This window comes from Talpa europaea (genome assembly GCF_964194135.1).
Source record: "Talpa europaea genome assembly, chromosome: 5".
Taxonomy (NCBI): domain Eukaryota; kingdom Metazoa; phylum Chordata; class Mammalia; order Eulipotyphla; family Talpidae; genus Talpa; species Talpa europaea.
Window position 1 is genome coordinate 99,293,391 of NC_140071.1, and position 15,786 is coordinate 99,309,176.

General features: G+C 42.9%; 1 protein-coding gene across 1 annotated transcript in view; it reads right to left on the reverse strand.

Moving 5' to 3' along the window:
- SHROOM3 (shroom family member 3) overlaps nucleotides 1-15,786 on the reverse strand; it is a gene marked incomplete at its 3' end in the record, with an annotated part of 298,853 nt that overhangs the window by 26,736 nt on the left and 256,331 nt on the right. The window contains exons 4-5 of the mRNA XM_084234121.1: nucleotides 14,589-14,720; nucleotides 5,037-8,256 (exon numbers count right to left, since the gene is read on the reverse strand). Of these exons, the coding sequence (XP_084090247.1) occupies nucleotides 5,037-8,256; nucleotides 14,589-14,720 (3,352 nt within the window). The remainder of the gene's footprint in view (nucleotides 1-5,036; nucleotides 8,257-14,588; nucleotides 14,721-15,786) is intronic.

Here is a 15,786-nt window from a genome sequence, read left to right on the forward strand (position 1 = left end):
TGTCCTGAAAGAGTCTTAGTTCAATTTTTGATAATGTGAAATTTGGGCCATGTGAGCAGATCCCTAATAAAAGACAATGATGATTAGTGACAATAATACAGTTAAATCTCAATTACTTATGACAATAGGAGATACGAAAACAGAAAATACATGTAGCTATAAAAAAAACCCTATACTTAATTTCAGCAACGTATTCCACCACTTACTCTGTCTAAAGGGCTAATTGCTTTCCATTCCTTTCTCTCTCTCTTTTTTTTGTTTAATATTTATTTATTTATGAATACAAGAACTTGGGTACAGGCCAGAGGTGCAGGGGGTGAGAGGATTCACTAGAGACAGAGTGGGAAACAGAACAGGCAGATTGACTGAAATACACTGCTGAGGGGAGCAGTGGGCGAGTCAGGAGAGGTCTGCTGCACCATGTCGGTTGCTCCTTGGCCGGGGATTGAACTTGTGCTGCAGTGGCTACGGACAGCTTCATAGGTTGCGTCTTAACCCCTTGCACCACCAGGGAGGACCCTTCCTTTCTCTTTTCTTCCCCATACCCTACCTACCCCAGTCAGCAGTGGAGGTAATGCAAAGAGCCAAAGGTGGCAGTAGAGCCCAAGAAGAAACAAAAACATGATTATTAGTAATTGCAACTATCCTCTTTTGGGTGTTTATTATGTGCCAGACACTGAGAAGTAACCTGCAATCCTCAAATTATGTGCCTGGAGTTGCTGTAGGCATCTCACATTTCTTCTGTAATTTAATCTCTACAACAGTGCAGAGAGGGAAAGTGATTACAGCTCAGAGAAGTATCTTACCCACAGTTAAATAAGTGGGAGGAGCTAGGGTTCAAACCATAATTGCTTCAAAGCCCAAGATCTTTCTTTGGAATTTTAACAGGTAAGTGGTGGTTGGACTGGATGCAATCAGACTTCATTGTTTTGAGAAAAAGGAATCTCCTGTGTCCCTGATTTGCTCAAAGAGAATGGACTTCTCTCCGGGAAACCTTACAGTCATTTTAAAGTCTTTCCTCATTTTGTCCTTTCTGTTGACACAACATTCATTTTTGCCAATAATTAATTGGAAAGTTTTTAGGTCCCCCTTAAACTCCCAACCCAGTAATGTTTATATTTTCTCAGTCTATTATTTTCTTTGGATTCCACTATGAGCTTAAGTTGATAATTATGTGTGTGTAAAATAAGGAAATTAGACCCAGTAAGAGACTAGTGAGAAAATGCTCTAAATCTCCTGTCAATTGAAATACCATTTAGACACATGGAAAATGCCTTTTCGAGCTAGTAAAAGCCCAAGGAAGGTAATTTTTCGTTGTATTTACTTGCTTTGATTTGAACATATATTCACTGTCAAAGATGAACTTATTTTCTATAAAATGGTACAAAGTGTGAAGTATTTATGGCAATTTTGGAAAAAGGAGTAGCTGGGAGAAATACCAGGTTTACAGTGATACCAACAGACACGCAAGTGTCTATTTGTTTTTTTGTTAATGATCTCTGACTTGATGACTGACTTCATAACATATCAGTTTTTATTTTTCATTAGGCACACTTAAAACTATAAACCTTAAGTTACTGAATCCCAACCCTTACTCTAGCTTTGGGTTCTCAGCTGTCCTGATATCTCTGTGACCACTGAAATATGAAGACAACTAGTTATTTACTTTGGAATAGTAAATGTATAAAAATACTTAAATATAAATAACAATAATCAATAAATGTTAAGATGAAGTCAATTCACTGGATGAAATTTTCATACATAAGATGTTTAACTCTTGCCTCCCTCCCACTACCCTAGTCTTTCTTAATTCAAAGAGGGATCTGAGTACTCAAGACAGTAAGGGGTCAAAACCTTGCTCCCACTACCCTGGCAAATTTCTTGTCCTTTCTGTGTCTCAGATTCCTCCTCTGATACAGAGATAGAAATAGTATCTACCTCTTTGGACAGTTTTAAGGATTAATTTTACATTTATACAGCTGCACAATGACTGGCACACAGTACATATTTATTATTATGTATTTGTAACTATACATTTTGTGGAAAGTTGATTCTGTTATTTATGCACCCCCCCTCCTTGCTAAAACAATTTACAAGCTGCATCCAACAATCAAACCTATATCTCCAACACTGTGGGATTTCATGCATTGAACAATTTCCTCAGCAACTAAATAACCTGTCATACTGTCATTTGGTGAATGTGTTATAACTTAGAAAACAAGGTCTCTGAAAATACAGTGAGAACCAGAGAAACCTCTAACACAGTATTTGGGGGGAAAAATTCCCAACTAGGATTCTTACTTCAAGGATTTCTCTTTATAACCTCTGCGGTATTCTAGATCTATGTATTGAGTAGGTGTAAATTTCTGTCTCCAAGACAGGACAGAAACATCTGGGTATTTTCTGCAGCTCTGTAAGGCCCACCTACTTAAAGTTTGTTTTCCAAGGTCTCCTTGAGAGCAGAAAACAGGCGAGAATTTGCCCTTCAGCTCCATCACTAATACCCAATTGTTCTGCAACTTTATTTGCCTTCAAATGAAGACAAAGTAGTGGGAAGCTGTGTTTCAGAGGATAGCAAGCCTGTCTGCTAACAACAAGCCCAGGTCTGCTGAGAATGAGTAGTCTCAGGCCCCAGGCAGACGAAGCTTTTTGCCATGACTATTTAGTCCCAAGAAAGATCAATTTTTATAAACCAAGGAACTGATTTCCATGTTGACTTGGTTTTGGGGGCAGAAACAGCCTTCACTATTGGACTTTTGAAAAGGAGCTGAGCCTTGTTAAATGGTTGTAAAATCCTGCTCTATTAGCATCTGGCTGGCAGGAACAAGTAGCATTTATTTCGGATGCCACAGACTGAGCCAGCATCATAAAAACCGACTCTATATTTTGGTTTACCTCAGGCAGAAGATCTCTAAATGGTCATTTAATTTCTGAGTCCTTCCTCTAGAGCAAAGATGAGAAAAATTCTTATTCAGTGCTTTCACTAGAGCTTATCACTAATGGTGTAAGTTCCTTATTATATTCAAGTGAAAACCACAAATATGTTGAAATAATAATCACAGTAATTAAATGGAGACTTTGTTTTTAATTAGAGCTAAATAAAGTAGTTGAAGGATGTAGGCATTAGATGCACAGAGCAGACAGACCTTTCCATGGACCAGGTCTCAGGGCAGACAAGGCTTAAAGCTCAAGAACACGGTCGTGGCACAATTCCAACGGGGGGGGGGGAGCGGGGAAGATGATAACTCACTTTCAAAGTTTTTATGAGCAAAGCAGCACATAAAGTATTTCATTTTGAAGTATTGTCTCCCTTTAGTTTCGTATTCCCCAAATTAATTAATATCAAATATGGTACCATTTTATTGACAAGAGTGCCTAAATAATGGTCTATAAATTGTCGTCCTTCTAAAAAGTTTTTCAAATAATATATTTAATTGGGATGTGGAAGGCTCTTTTCTCTATTCCACTAATTTGTTAGCTCTATTTCCCAGTTTATCAGGATTGAGAAATGTTTTATGGGGGAAGACAAAATAACATTGATAGCCATCCAACCAATTCCCAGGGAGAATAATGACATTTAGTGGGGAATAAACAACAGAAGATGGCTTGTTTTCACCTAAGCATTTCTATTTTCACTAAACATAAGGAGAGAAATAAATGTTTACTTTGCTATTCAGTAAGTTACCGAATCCCATCAAACACCTGTAATTGTACGTACATACACAGATCTTAAAAGTGTTTTAGTGGTAGGATAAGGAGTAGTAATTAGCTCTGTTCTTCATTCTGAAAATAGGAAAATGTCTATCGAATGCTCATGGAAGATTGCCTCTATAGATTTTCTTGTGGGCTTACATTGGGTAGGAAATATTTCTGAACAGAAAATACCCACGATGGTGAAATATTGTCTCTCCGAAAGCTCTGTGTGTGTGTTTCAGGAGCATACAAACTTCTCAGGCAGCAACAGCTGAATCTTTCCTTGTCTGAAGCTGTTTCCTCCAATACCACCCACACATATAACCCCAACCCTTTGTCAACATCCTGCCATGCTTTACAGCCTGATTCAAATCACATCTCCTTCAAGAGAAACTTTCTCAGATCTGAAGTTAGAAGCAAAAGAATTTCCCTTTAACAGCATATTCACTTCTCACAAGCATTAGTTAATTTGAGAAGGGGCACGCACAGGAGGGTGCTCTCCCCGTGCTAACATCTATGTGAATTCCTAGTATCTGCAAATGTGGGAAGGGCAGCATGAGCCAGGCTACCGATCTGCAGTGGAAGTGAAGCTTGAGGATGGGCTAAGAATTAGTCAGGGAATTAGGGCTAAGGATTAATAGACTCCTGAGAGTCAGTGCTCAGGTTCTATTTCTAGCTCTACCTGAAATTTCTAGGGGAAAGCACTTCACAGTTTACAGTTTGGAGACTATCAGAAAATTCTTTCATATGAGAATTTGAAAGGCTGATCCTAGTATCTCACCTAGATAGTGCACAGAAGTGGCTCAGATGGGAGTCATAAAGCCATGGGTTTGATGTAGAAAATATACTGCACAGGATTATTGTGAGGATTAATGAGATAATAAATGTAAAGCATACTTAGCTGAGGACCTGGAACTCAATAATCAACTATGATCTAAGGTAGTAATTTTGCCTATTTTGTAAATGCAAAAGTCCAAACAGAAACATACAGGTACAAAACTGAATCTTTATAATATAATTGACCCATAGTTTTTACTCCATGAATTAAAAAAGCAAAACAACAAAAAATGCACGTACACATGTAGACATATGCATGTATACCAATGTAAATGTTTCTACCCATACAACTATCTACCTACAGATAGGGAGATATGTAGATAATGGATATAGACGTATCTGTAAGGACATCTGACAGGGGCACTGAGAAAGAAAGAAAATACTCATAAAAACAAATGCTACTGTTTTACATGTAAAAGGAAAACTGATGGCCTGAGGTTAGGCATGCCCCACTAAAGCTTCCAGACCCCAATAGGATAGTACTAGGACCCACCTGCTACACTTACCTGGCGTTTCTTGTCCACAATAGGAGATGACCGTGACCTGACATGGACAGGGGCAGCCAAGACGTCTGAGCGCTCCAACAGGTCCTCTGCAGACATGGACTTCATGGACTTCCCATCTGCAGCCCCCCATGAGGAAGGCTCCACAGGGGTCCTGTCCACCCTCTGGGTGCCTTTTGGTCCACCATAGTTAGCTCTACTGTGCAGCTCCCTCGGGGCTTGGTCGCCTCGTCGCCATTCCCCTAGGCGACCACCAGCAAAAGAGCTGCTGCGATCTCGGGGGGTCTGCAGGAGATCCCCCCCATTCCCCATTGTGGCCACCACTAGGGGAGCCTCCCTGCGGGTCTGCAGGCTGGGCTCCCTCAGTGAGCAGAGGCTGGAGGCAGGGGCGAGGCCAGGGCCCTCCGTCACCATAGGGCCAGGCTGGAAGTAGGTGCTCTGGGCGCGCTCACGCAGGGGCCCCAGCTCCTGGAGGCTACAGCCTGAGGCAGAAGGCCGCTTGCCGGTCTTGCGCTGAATGTAGTCGGCCAGGGCACTCTGCTGGAACTGCTTCAGCTCTGGCCCAGACAGGCTGAGTGTAGAGGAGGCCTTGCCTTCGTGTTCGAAGATGCGTCGCCGGTCGGCCACTGTATTCTCCAGGAAACGCAGCCCCTTCCTCTGCGAGCCTACAGGGGCCAGCTCGGCCTCCTCGGAGACGCCCACCTCATTCATCTTCTCCGGCTCCGAGTAGGAGCGTTTCTTCTGCTCTGGGGTCAGACGCCGGCGCGGCCCCTTCCGGGCAGTGGAAAGCACTGGCCGGCCTCCGGGGTCCGCCTCGGCTGGAGTCACACTGTGGCGCTCGCGGGGCGTGTGCGGGGAGGCAGAGGCCGGTGCCTCCAGGCTCCGCAGCCCCACATGGGCTGAGGCGGGCCGTGGCCGCCAGGGCTTGGAAGCCGAGGATACTCCAGGTTCCAGGTCCCGGCGTCGAAAGGAGGTGGCCCCCAGGACGCGGGACTGCGCGTCCTTAATGCTGTTCCGGTAGGCGCGGCTGAAGGGAGCTTCCTGCACCGGTGACTCGGGCATGCAGAGCCTGTCGTCCTGCCACAGGGCCTCCCTCTCCCCCTGGCTGAAGAGCTGAAAGGTGCTCTGGCTGCGGAGCAGGCGAGCGACCTGCCTCTGGGGCTCACTGCCTTGGAGAGTGGGGCCTCCGCCTCCCTCCACTTCTCTCTTCAGCTGACCACATGGCTGCCAGGAAACCTCTTCCAAATTTGGCTCACCGTTTTTGAAGTGCTGCTCCCCACTGCCTACAGTTTCAGTGGATTCGGAAAAATGGATATTGGCTTTTGTCTCCTCAAAGTCATTTCCAGAAGTAGAAGTTGGGAGTGTCCTGTTGGGCCTGTAGTGATGACCGAAGTTGGAGCTGCCCACATTTGGGGGTCTCTGGCTCCCTTGTTCTCGCTGTTCAATCTTGGACACCTTCTCCAGCACAGAGCAGTGGGGCTTCCCGTATTGAAAGCCCTGTAGAACCAAGGTCCCGCCTGAGCTGAGTCTCCTTCGGCCCAGACTAGATGTCTGCTGGTGGGGTGGGGAATGTGGCTCTTCAAATCTTGTATCTGAACTCTGGAAAGAGGCCAAGGCATTGGCTCTCCCCTCAGGCTTTGGGTAGGAAACCAGCCTGTCCAGATGACTCCTGTGATTAGGCACAACTTTCCTTCCAGCTTCCTCTCCCTTCAAACTGACTGCACAGGTGGGCGGGCCCTCCGTGTAGCTCTCCTGGGCTCCCTCTCCTGGCCCCAGGCAGCTCTGCCTTCTTAGGCTCTCAGGAATGTTCTGGAGAGAGAAGAAGGTGGACTTGGTCCTGCCAAAGTTGCTTGACTGGCTCTGGCCTAAGTCTTCTCTCTCCAGCCTCTGCCGGAGGTTGGCATTGTGGTCTTCCTGGAAATCACCCTCCCAAGGTTCTGAGGGTCTGGAAGGTCTCTTCTCTTCACCCTCTTGCCAAGCCTGTGCCTGAGGAGAACTAAGGCTGTGGTGATTAGAATATGGTTTGTTGCTGTGGGTGCTCTTTCTTTCAGTGGGATGCAGGCTGCTGCCTTGGAGGGGTATGAGATGTCTCTTCAAGGTGGTATCTTCTTCACTTTCGGACACTGAAGGGAAATTAACTTTGTAGGGGGCACATTTGGCTGAAGTTTCAAGTTTTCTCTCTACTGGAGACACTGGGTCATGTTCTAATGGCTGGTAGAAGGCAAACCCAGATCTGCTAGATCCATTTTGGTTCCCATTCTCATCCAGGCTAGCCATCTTGTCGAAAGCTCCCTGAGGGGCTGTATATCCACTCTCCTTGGCCAGAGCAGGATAGAGTGTACCATTACTATTCACGGAGGACTGGGGCACCTGGGCAAAGTGTGGCTCCAGAGAAGGTACTGGGTAGATTCCAGTTGGCAGCAGAGGTTGGCCAGGTTGGGCCTTCTGGGTATAATTATGTTTGGGCTTCACTGGAGGGCTATTCTCTGGACTCTTCTCGAGTACTGTATGTAGCTGTTCCTCCACGAAGGAAGATTTCAGGGAGCCTGAAGAGTTTACCTGAGGCCGGCAGTACCGTTTCTGATCAAGGCTAGACCAAGAGCTTGGTCGTTCTCGGTGCCGAAAGGCTGCATAACTGTCACTCCGAGCTGGGGGCAGGGGTGCGCCCACTTTAGGAGGCAGGTTGTCAGTGGCTGTTTCCAAGGAACTGGGGCACTGCTGGTTGCAGGGTGGGGGTGGTGCTCCCTTACCCCGGGGAAAATTATGCCATTTGTCATAGCCTTCACCATCTGCTGATGCCTGCGCCTCCCTACCTTGGAGAAGCAGGGCTGAAGAGTTCACTTCATATTCTGCTGAGACTCCCCTCCGGGGGTCATAGACTGTCTTGACATAGCGAATGTCTGCCTGCCTCATCCCTTCTAGGAGGCTACCTCGAGCAGAAGGGGCGTCCATGGAGCCTGAATGCTCCCGGCTGGAGATGCCAGGGGGTGGATACTCTACAATGCTAGAGCTGGTGGAGAAGGAGCTGTAAGCTGAGTCTCTCTTGTTATGGAGGTGGCTGAGCTGGTCGATGCTGCTGGTAGACTTGGCAGGGGAAAGCAGATGGCAGGGTGGGTATCCCCCACTGGGCTCCAGGCTCTCCATGCTCCCCTGGGAACTACACTGGTCAGGGCTCCGCCTCAGATAAGCATGGTCATAGTTGGAGAGGTCACTTGTAGAGGAGCTGGAAGAAACGGAGACGAAGCAGTTAGCACTGGTGACCGTCCAGGCACAGGACCCAGCTTATAAATGAACTCTTGTGCAAGATGCTTGGTTTTTGGAAGGGTGGGTGAAAGGGCCATATTTGGGATTTGCTCAGCCTCCCTGTGTGTCGTCACTAGGAATAATTGCCCAACACAGTAACCTGTGTGCCTCCAATAAATCACCAGGCTTGTAAGGGGAGGGATGGGGAGCCCAGGGGAAGCCATGTGGCCTGGCACAGGCAGCACACTGGTGTGATTTGCTACGTGCTAGTAATGAGAGAGTGGGGGAGGAAAGGAGAGGAAGAGGAGGAAGAGTGACCGAGACAAATTTTGTGTCTCTTAGGGCTATTTGTGGGAAGAAGGGGAAAAGCTTAGTAAGAGACTAGGCATGTAAAAGGGTGAGGGAGACTTTGTGTGCACATGTATATGTTTTTAGTTAGTATCTTTCCTTTTTATGGAATTGAAGGCTACACTCTGGCAATCTTCCTAGAATCTCTACTAGAGACAATTTGTTTGTGGTGAAAAAGCTAAACAAAAGCAGAATGAGAGAGAGGGAGAGGGGGAGAAAAAGAGAGAGAGAGAGAAACAGTCAGAAACAGCCAATGAAAGAGGGAGGGAAGCTTTATTAAAAATTTGACTCATAGGAATCCTTCACCTATGGGTGACTTCTGAAGCAGTCTCCTTGCACACTTAAGAAGGTCTGACCTTCTCATTGATAAGCTCCTCCGCTGGTTTTCAGAACTTTGCCTGGAGGAGAGGGAATGACTTACTAATTGCATGGGCACTCCAGAAAGTTGCCTCAAAACAAACTTACTTATTATTTTTAATTATAAACTCAAAATATACTTCACCCAGCATAGTGGGGGAGGGAGGACATGAAAAAATGAATAAGTGGATTTAAAAATCAAATAGCAGTGTCTCTATTTCAAACATTTGTGATTCACTATTTTCTGAAAAAGGATAAATCACTAAGAATTCTTACCTAAGATTCCCATTTTTAACAAACAGGTATTTAAACACTATTAAAATACATGTAGATAGTATATATCTATATCTCATATAAGTAGGTATGGTGTCTTATAGACTGGGTATGTAAAATGCTTTATGGCTGGTCCATCTCTAATGTATATAATAGCAAGAGACTGGAAGGGCCACATACTGAGTCAAAACTAGTGCTAGAATTCAAGGAACAGAAGACTACCTTTTCAGCAATTCACCTCAAAAAGATAATTTTCCTCTATCAGAGAAAGTCTACTTACTGATTAGAAGACCCTGCTGTTGGAGGATTAGGTATAAATCCAAGGGAGAAAGGGAAGGAAGTGCTCCTTCACCAACCAGATTAGGGAACTCAGTCCCAGTGCACAATAGCATGGCCCATGTTACCGTCCATTCATCACCCCTGCTCACCCTTCTTCAGTTCCCCTCTAATGAAGAGGTTGTGTTACAAAATGCACTAGACATAGCTCATGTTGAGGCTAACTCCATATGACCCACTAATGCTTCCTTTTATTTTCTCTAACAGAAGATCAAGAGTTACTACTTCTGGAGAAATGGAGGCAGTACATCTATTTCTCCTTGAGTTGATTTTGCTCACCAATTCCATGTAGGCAACAGACGCTACTTAATCTTCTTCCCAATTGCTAAGAATTTTAGCGGTCTTACACTGAGAGGATATACAACTCTAATATGGGAATACACACAAAAAAGTCAAAATGAATAACCTGATGGTTAACTGAAACATTCACTATTGAGTGAGAGGAAATGTTATCACTAACACATCTCAAAGCCAAATGCCCAAAAATAGATGACTGGATCAAGAAGATGTGGTACATATACACAATGGAATATTACTCAGCAATCAAAAAAGATAAACACATGCAGTTTGCAGCAACGTGGATGGAGCTAGAAGGGATCATGCTCAGTGAAATAAGTCTAAGTTAGAAAGAAAAAGAAAAATACTGGATGGTCTCACTCATAGCAGGAATTTAAAAAACCTAAATAAGGGACCAGGAAAAAGACTAATACAAAGTAAAAATCAAAATCAACAAGCAACTATAAACCAGAGACACACTACTGGGGGGCGAGGGGAGAGGAAGGACTAGGGTCAAAATAAGGTGGGGTGCAATTGTATGGGGAGTATAACCAAAATGAAAATGCATACATTGTGCAAAAATGAAAAATGATGTAAGAATTATATAAAATAAAATATTAAAAATATATAGATGGTGTCCAGCTAGAAATACGTAATCACTGGAATACATATCTGTAACCAACAGCATACTGTAATCACCCTGCTTTATTTTCTTCAAAGCACTTATCACTGCTTGACATTACATCATATTCCTTTGGTTATATGAAAAAGACTAATTGTATCTATAATGTTAAGATCCTGAAGGAAGTATGACAAAATGCTTGTTGATATGGTAGTAGGTCCATGTAGTCTTATACACCACTCTATTTTGTGCTTGAAAGGATTTTTTTAAATACTTAAAATTAAAACACAGCAAAGAACACAAAACAAATGTATGCAAACATTTTCTAAAGTGTACTCCCAAAACATTAATTCCTTGGATGCTCAAATGTGTTTGGAAAACACTGGACAAAATAAGTCAAACAATTTTATTTACTGCAAGACTTGGAGTCATTAATAAACTTGTTTATGTGATGTTCAAGAAGGAAAAATATACTAAGCAGTGTTTTCTAAACTTACTTGACACCAAAAATTTTTTCCTTAAGAGTATCTGATAGATTATTAGAACACTCCTTGAGAAACAAATATAGAGTTGGAGATTTTTATTCAGTGTTATATCCTTAATTATTAGAAATCACATGAGACATATGAGTAGTGAATACATATTTGTTAGATGAACAAATCAATGAATAAGTACTGGTACTATCTATTTTGATACTGTTATTTCAGCCTCTCACAAGGTGACTGGAGGATGTAGCTTTTCAAGACATCCTTTCATACTTTAGGATCACTGTGTGAGATTTCTGTAGGACAGCAAAAAGATAGTGACAATAGTATGACAGGAAGCAGATGAAATAAAGTTTCAGTGGAATTCCAGAGGCAATCCAGCTTGCAGACTGTTAAAATTATGTCTTCAGTCTCTCTCTACTTCTTTCTTCTCACTCTTCTGCCTACTCACTCCTCAGCTCCCTCCATCACTTGCTTCTTTGTGAGAAACAAATCTACCAATTTAGGACTGAGCTAAAACTAAGGAAGGAATGCAGACCAAATGATTGGGCACACACTAGGCCACTAGATGCCACTGTGCTCCTCAGAAATGCCTGGAGTGCATCTCCAGCTCCAGCTGCCAAAGTCGGACCCTCTGAGCAGAACTCAGAGTTGGAGTGAACCCCTCTGCCAGAGCTGCAAGTCCAAGAAACAGACCACAGCATGATTTGTGCCAGGCTAGAGGAGGCTCCTCAGGTCTATAGCATTTGGTAAGCTGAGATCTTTCTCCCCTTGTACCCCAGCACATGCTTTTGTCTGGACAGCCATTGTGTCGGGGGAGCTGTTGTGAAGCTTGAATTAATGGGAGCTGAGTAGTAGGTACAGTGCTTGGGCAGATTCACTGGCCTAAAACCCTCTGGAAGGTGGGGAAAAGCATAGCCTTCAGAATATTACACTGCTCATGCCAGCTCCTGATTCTCTTGAGTCTCACAGGCCCACTGTAGCTACTGGAAGCAGTTATTCTAAGCACTAATTGCAGAAGTTTTATTTCTGCCTTAGAACCAGCTTATCTTCTAGGTCACAATATGACTTCACTTGTAAGTTCTCCTAAGAAGGTTAAGGATTAGGAGGCTCTAAAGGGCCCCCCATGTTTAGGGGCATCCTGTTAATACACACTTGCATTTTACAAGCACATCCTGATTGATGCCACTTGAAGTTCATTACCAATTTCACTGTGGCTCTGGTAAGTCTTCATACTAATTATTATAATTAATTGTCAGAATTATTGAGTGCTTACTATGTACCAAGAGCTGCACTAATGTTTTACGTATATTGTTTAATCCAATGAGCTATACATTAACTTCCTTTTACAGATATGCAATCTAAGACCAAAGAGGTAAAAGATCTGCTTCAGTTTAGTAGGTGGTGAAGTTGAGATTTAAAGCTAGGTGTGATTTAAAAGTCCAAGTACCTTAACTTTGCTGTCTTTACTTCCCACTGTTGGGTTCCATACACCTAGCCTTCTAAAGGCCCTCAACACCTCCGTATCATAGAGCAGAAGCATTTGGTGGGGGCACCTGCACTCCTATGTTTATAGCAGCACTATTTACAATAGCTAAGCTATGGAAACAACCCAAATGCCCAATAATAGATGACTGGATCAAGAAGATGTGGTACATATACACCATGGAATATTATTCAGCAATCAAAAAAGATAAAGACATGCAATTTGCAGCAACATGGATGGAGCTGGAAGGGATCATGCTCAGCGAAATAAGCCAGAAAGAAAAGGAAAAATACCGGATGGTCTCACTCATAGCAGGAATTTAGAAAACCTAAATAAATTTAGAAAACCTAAATCAACAAACAACTATAAACCAGAGACACACTACCAGGGGTAAGGGGAGGGAGATCAAAACAAGGAGGGGGTGGAATTGTATGGGGACTATAACCAAGATGAAAATGCATACATTGTGCAAAAATGAAAAATGATGTAAAAAATATACAAAATTTAAAAAAAGGGAGTGGACACTGCTAAGAGACCCCTTCTCTGAGCACAGATGGCTCAGATGATGAGAATAAATTCTTCTGGCATTATTGGGAGCAACACAGGCAAGGAAGAGGCATGTCTTTAAGGGAAATAACCAGGAAATTCTCTTTTCTCCAATATGTTAGAAGAGACTTATCTTGCTCAATTACATAAGCCCTTTTCACCAAGGATATGGCCCTCGATTTGATCAGACATCAGTGTTAAGGACTCTGAGTGAGCCTTCAGCCTTGCCAAATCTATAACCATCATTTGTTAAGTAGTCCTTTCAGAAGCTGCCCTCAACCTGCCCCCCCACCTCATATCAGCCCTTGTATCTTATTTGTGTGTAGAACCATAATCTCTTGACCCTCCCACCTCCTTACTATTACCCTTACCCAAGCACTTCTGAAAAGTGATAAGCAGTGAATCTAACTCCCTGGGAACAGAAGATGGATCCCAATTTGTCTGGGTTCCAAGTCTGTAGTAAGTGTAGGGGAGTGTCTTGGTTCTTTAATATGTCTGGGTGGTCGTGTCTGGCTCCCTCTCCCTGGACTTTCTCTATTGTGTAAGGTTTGATTATTATAATAAATCTTATCTTTCATAAAATTTGTAGTCTCTGCTCTGCTTTCTTCTGATTGAACCTTAACTGACAGAATCACTAGAAATGCAAAGGAAGTATAATTAGTAGTTACAAGCAGCAGCTTTGATCCTGGCTTGGATTTGAGTCTTGACTCAGCTACCTCTGTTGTCTAATCTTGGATGACTTAGTCCCTCTAAGCTTCGACTTGCTGATTTTTAATATAGGGTAAGACATATACGAAAGATCACAGGAGATAGTGTATGCACTGAGCAGTCCTCAGTGTGTTAGCTGTTGGTGCTCAGTTGGATAATCGCCTTTAACAGAGGGAGAATCACCAAGTGGGGAATTCTTATACATAAGTACATAAATAAAACAATACATGAATAAGAACATTCAGATAAAAAAAGATAAATATTTGACTAAAGCAAAAAAAGACATTAAACATGAGAGAAGAATCCTGTCCATTTTTCTAATGTAGTGTTGTTTGTTTTATTTTAAAAAAATTTTTTTTGTGCGTAGAAGAACTAGGGTGTAGGCCAGAGGGGCGGGGGGGTGAGAGGATTCACCAGAGACAGAGTGGGGAACAGAAAAGGCAGATTGACTGAAATACACTGCTGAGGGGAACAGTGGGTGGACAGGAAAGGTCTGTTGTGCCATGTGCGTTAGCTCCCTGGACCAGGATCAAACTCAGGCTGTAGTGATGATAGTGTTGAAGCTTAATCCCTAGGCCACCAGGGAGGCCCTAGTGTTATGTTTGAGAAATGTCTGAGAATCTGCAAACTCCATAAATATCTCAAATGGCCAGAAGAAGTTCAAAATAATTCTGACCTCCCTTCATGCCAATCTAGCCTAGGATATGAAGATAACTTGCATACATGTTAGAAGTTCTAAGAGAATGAGGAAGGTAGTAGGTAGAGGAATTCAACTCTCAGTGTAAGAAAACATTCTCAAAACAGAAGGAAACATTCTTTTGTGTGAACAGCACATTTGAAAGAAAAACCTATGGGCCTCAGTTACGGCCACTTACCTGGAATGGTAGCTCTGGGGCCAGGGAGTGCCAATTGTGCCCTGAGATATTTGCATCATGCTGGCATCAGGTTGGTTCTCCCCAAATTTGGTTGAATGCCAAGAGTGAGGTCGGCCTGTAGGGTCACTGCGTCTGGGGATACACAGGAGAGGAAAACCCCAACATTATTAGCAGGATTCTTGGCTGAATCTCTTCATGAAGTGATTTGTGAATTTGGAAGCAGAGACTGTATTTTCCCACAGAGATTGAAAACAAATACCAGAAAGCAGCATTTTACTGCATGTTACTCTTAGTAACTACTGCCATGCTGTTTCATTAATATTTTTATTTTCATTCTGACAATTTCAAACTTACATAAAAATTCCCACATAAAGAATTCCTGTATAAATCCTCGTGTACCATTGGTAAGAATACAAACTGGTACAACCACTATGGAGAACAATGAAGAGTTTCCTCAAAAAATTAACAGAACCAACACAGGACCCAGCAGTCCCACTTCTGAGTATATATCCAAAAGAAATGAAACCAGGATCTTAAAGCGATAGCCTATGTTTACTGCAGCATTGTCACAACAGCCAAGATAGGGGAACAACCTAGGTGCCTATCACCAGATAAAGGAACATGGAATGGAATATTACTCAGCCATGAGAAAGACATCCTGCCTTTTGTGATAACTTGGATGAACCTTGAGCATATTATGTTGCGTCAGACAAAGATAAAAACTGTATGACGTCACTCATAGAGGAACTCTAAAAGACAAACTCTGAAAGAGAGTAGAGTGAGAGCTACCAGGGGCGGGGGTGGAGATACTGGTCAAAGGGTACAAACTTTCAGCTATAAGGTTATGAAATTTAGGAGTCTAATGTACATCATAATTATCATACACTTGAATGTTGCTAAGAGAGAAAATCTTAAATGTTCTCAGCACACAAAAAAGAAATTTTCATGGCTTAATTACGTGAGGCCTTCTTCACCTAATGCCACAGTATTTGTCCCTTATATGTGTATCACACATATCTCAAAAAAGTGTGGGGAAAAATAATTCCCACATAATCTGCATCAAGATTAGGAAATCATGCTAACATTTTATACTTTCTTAATTTAAAGCATACTGGCTTGCTTTGTCTTTCTCTATTCCCATTAAAAAAAAGGAACAGTAATTCCTCCCCACCTCCCAAGGGCCTTTGCGTGAATATAT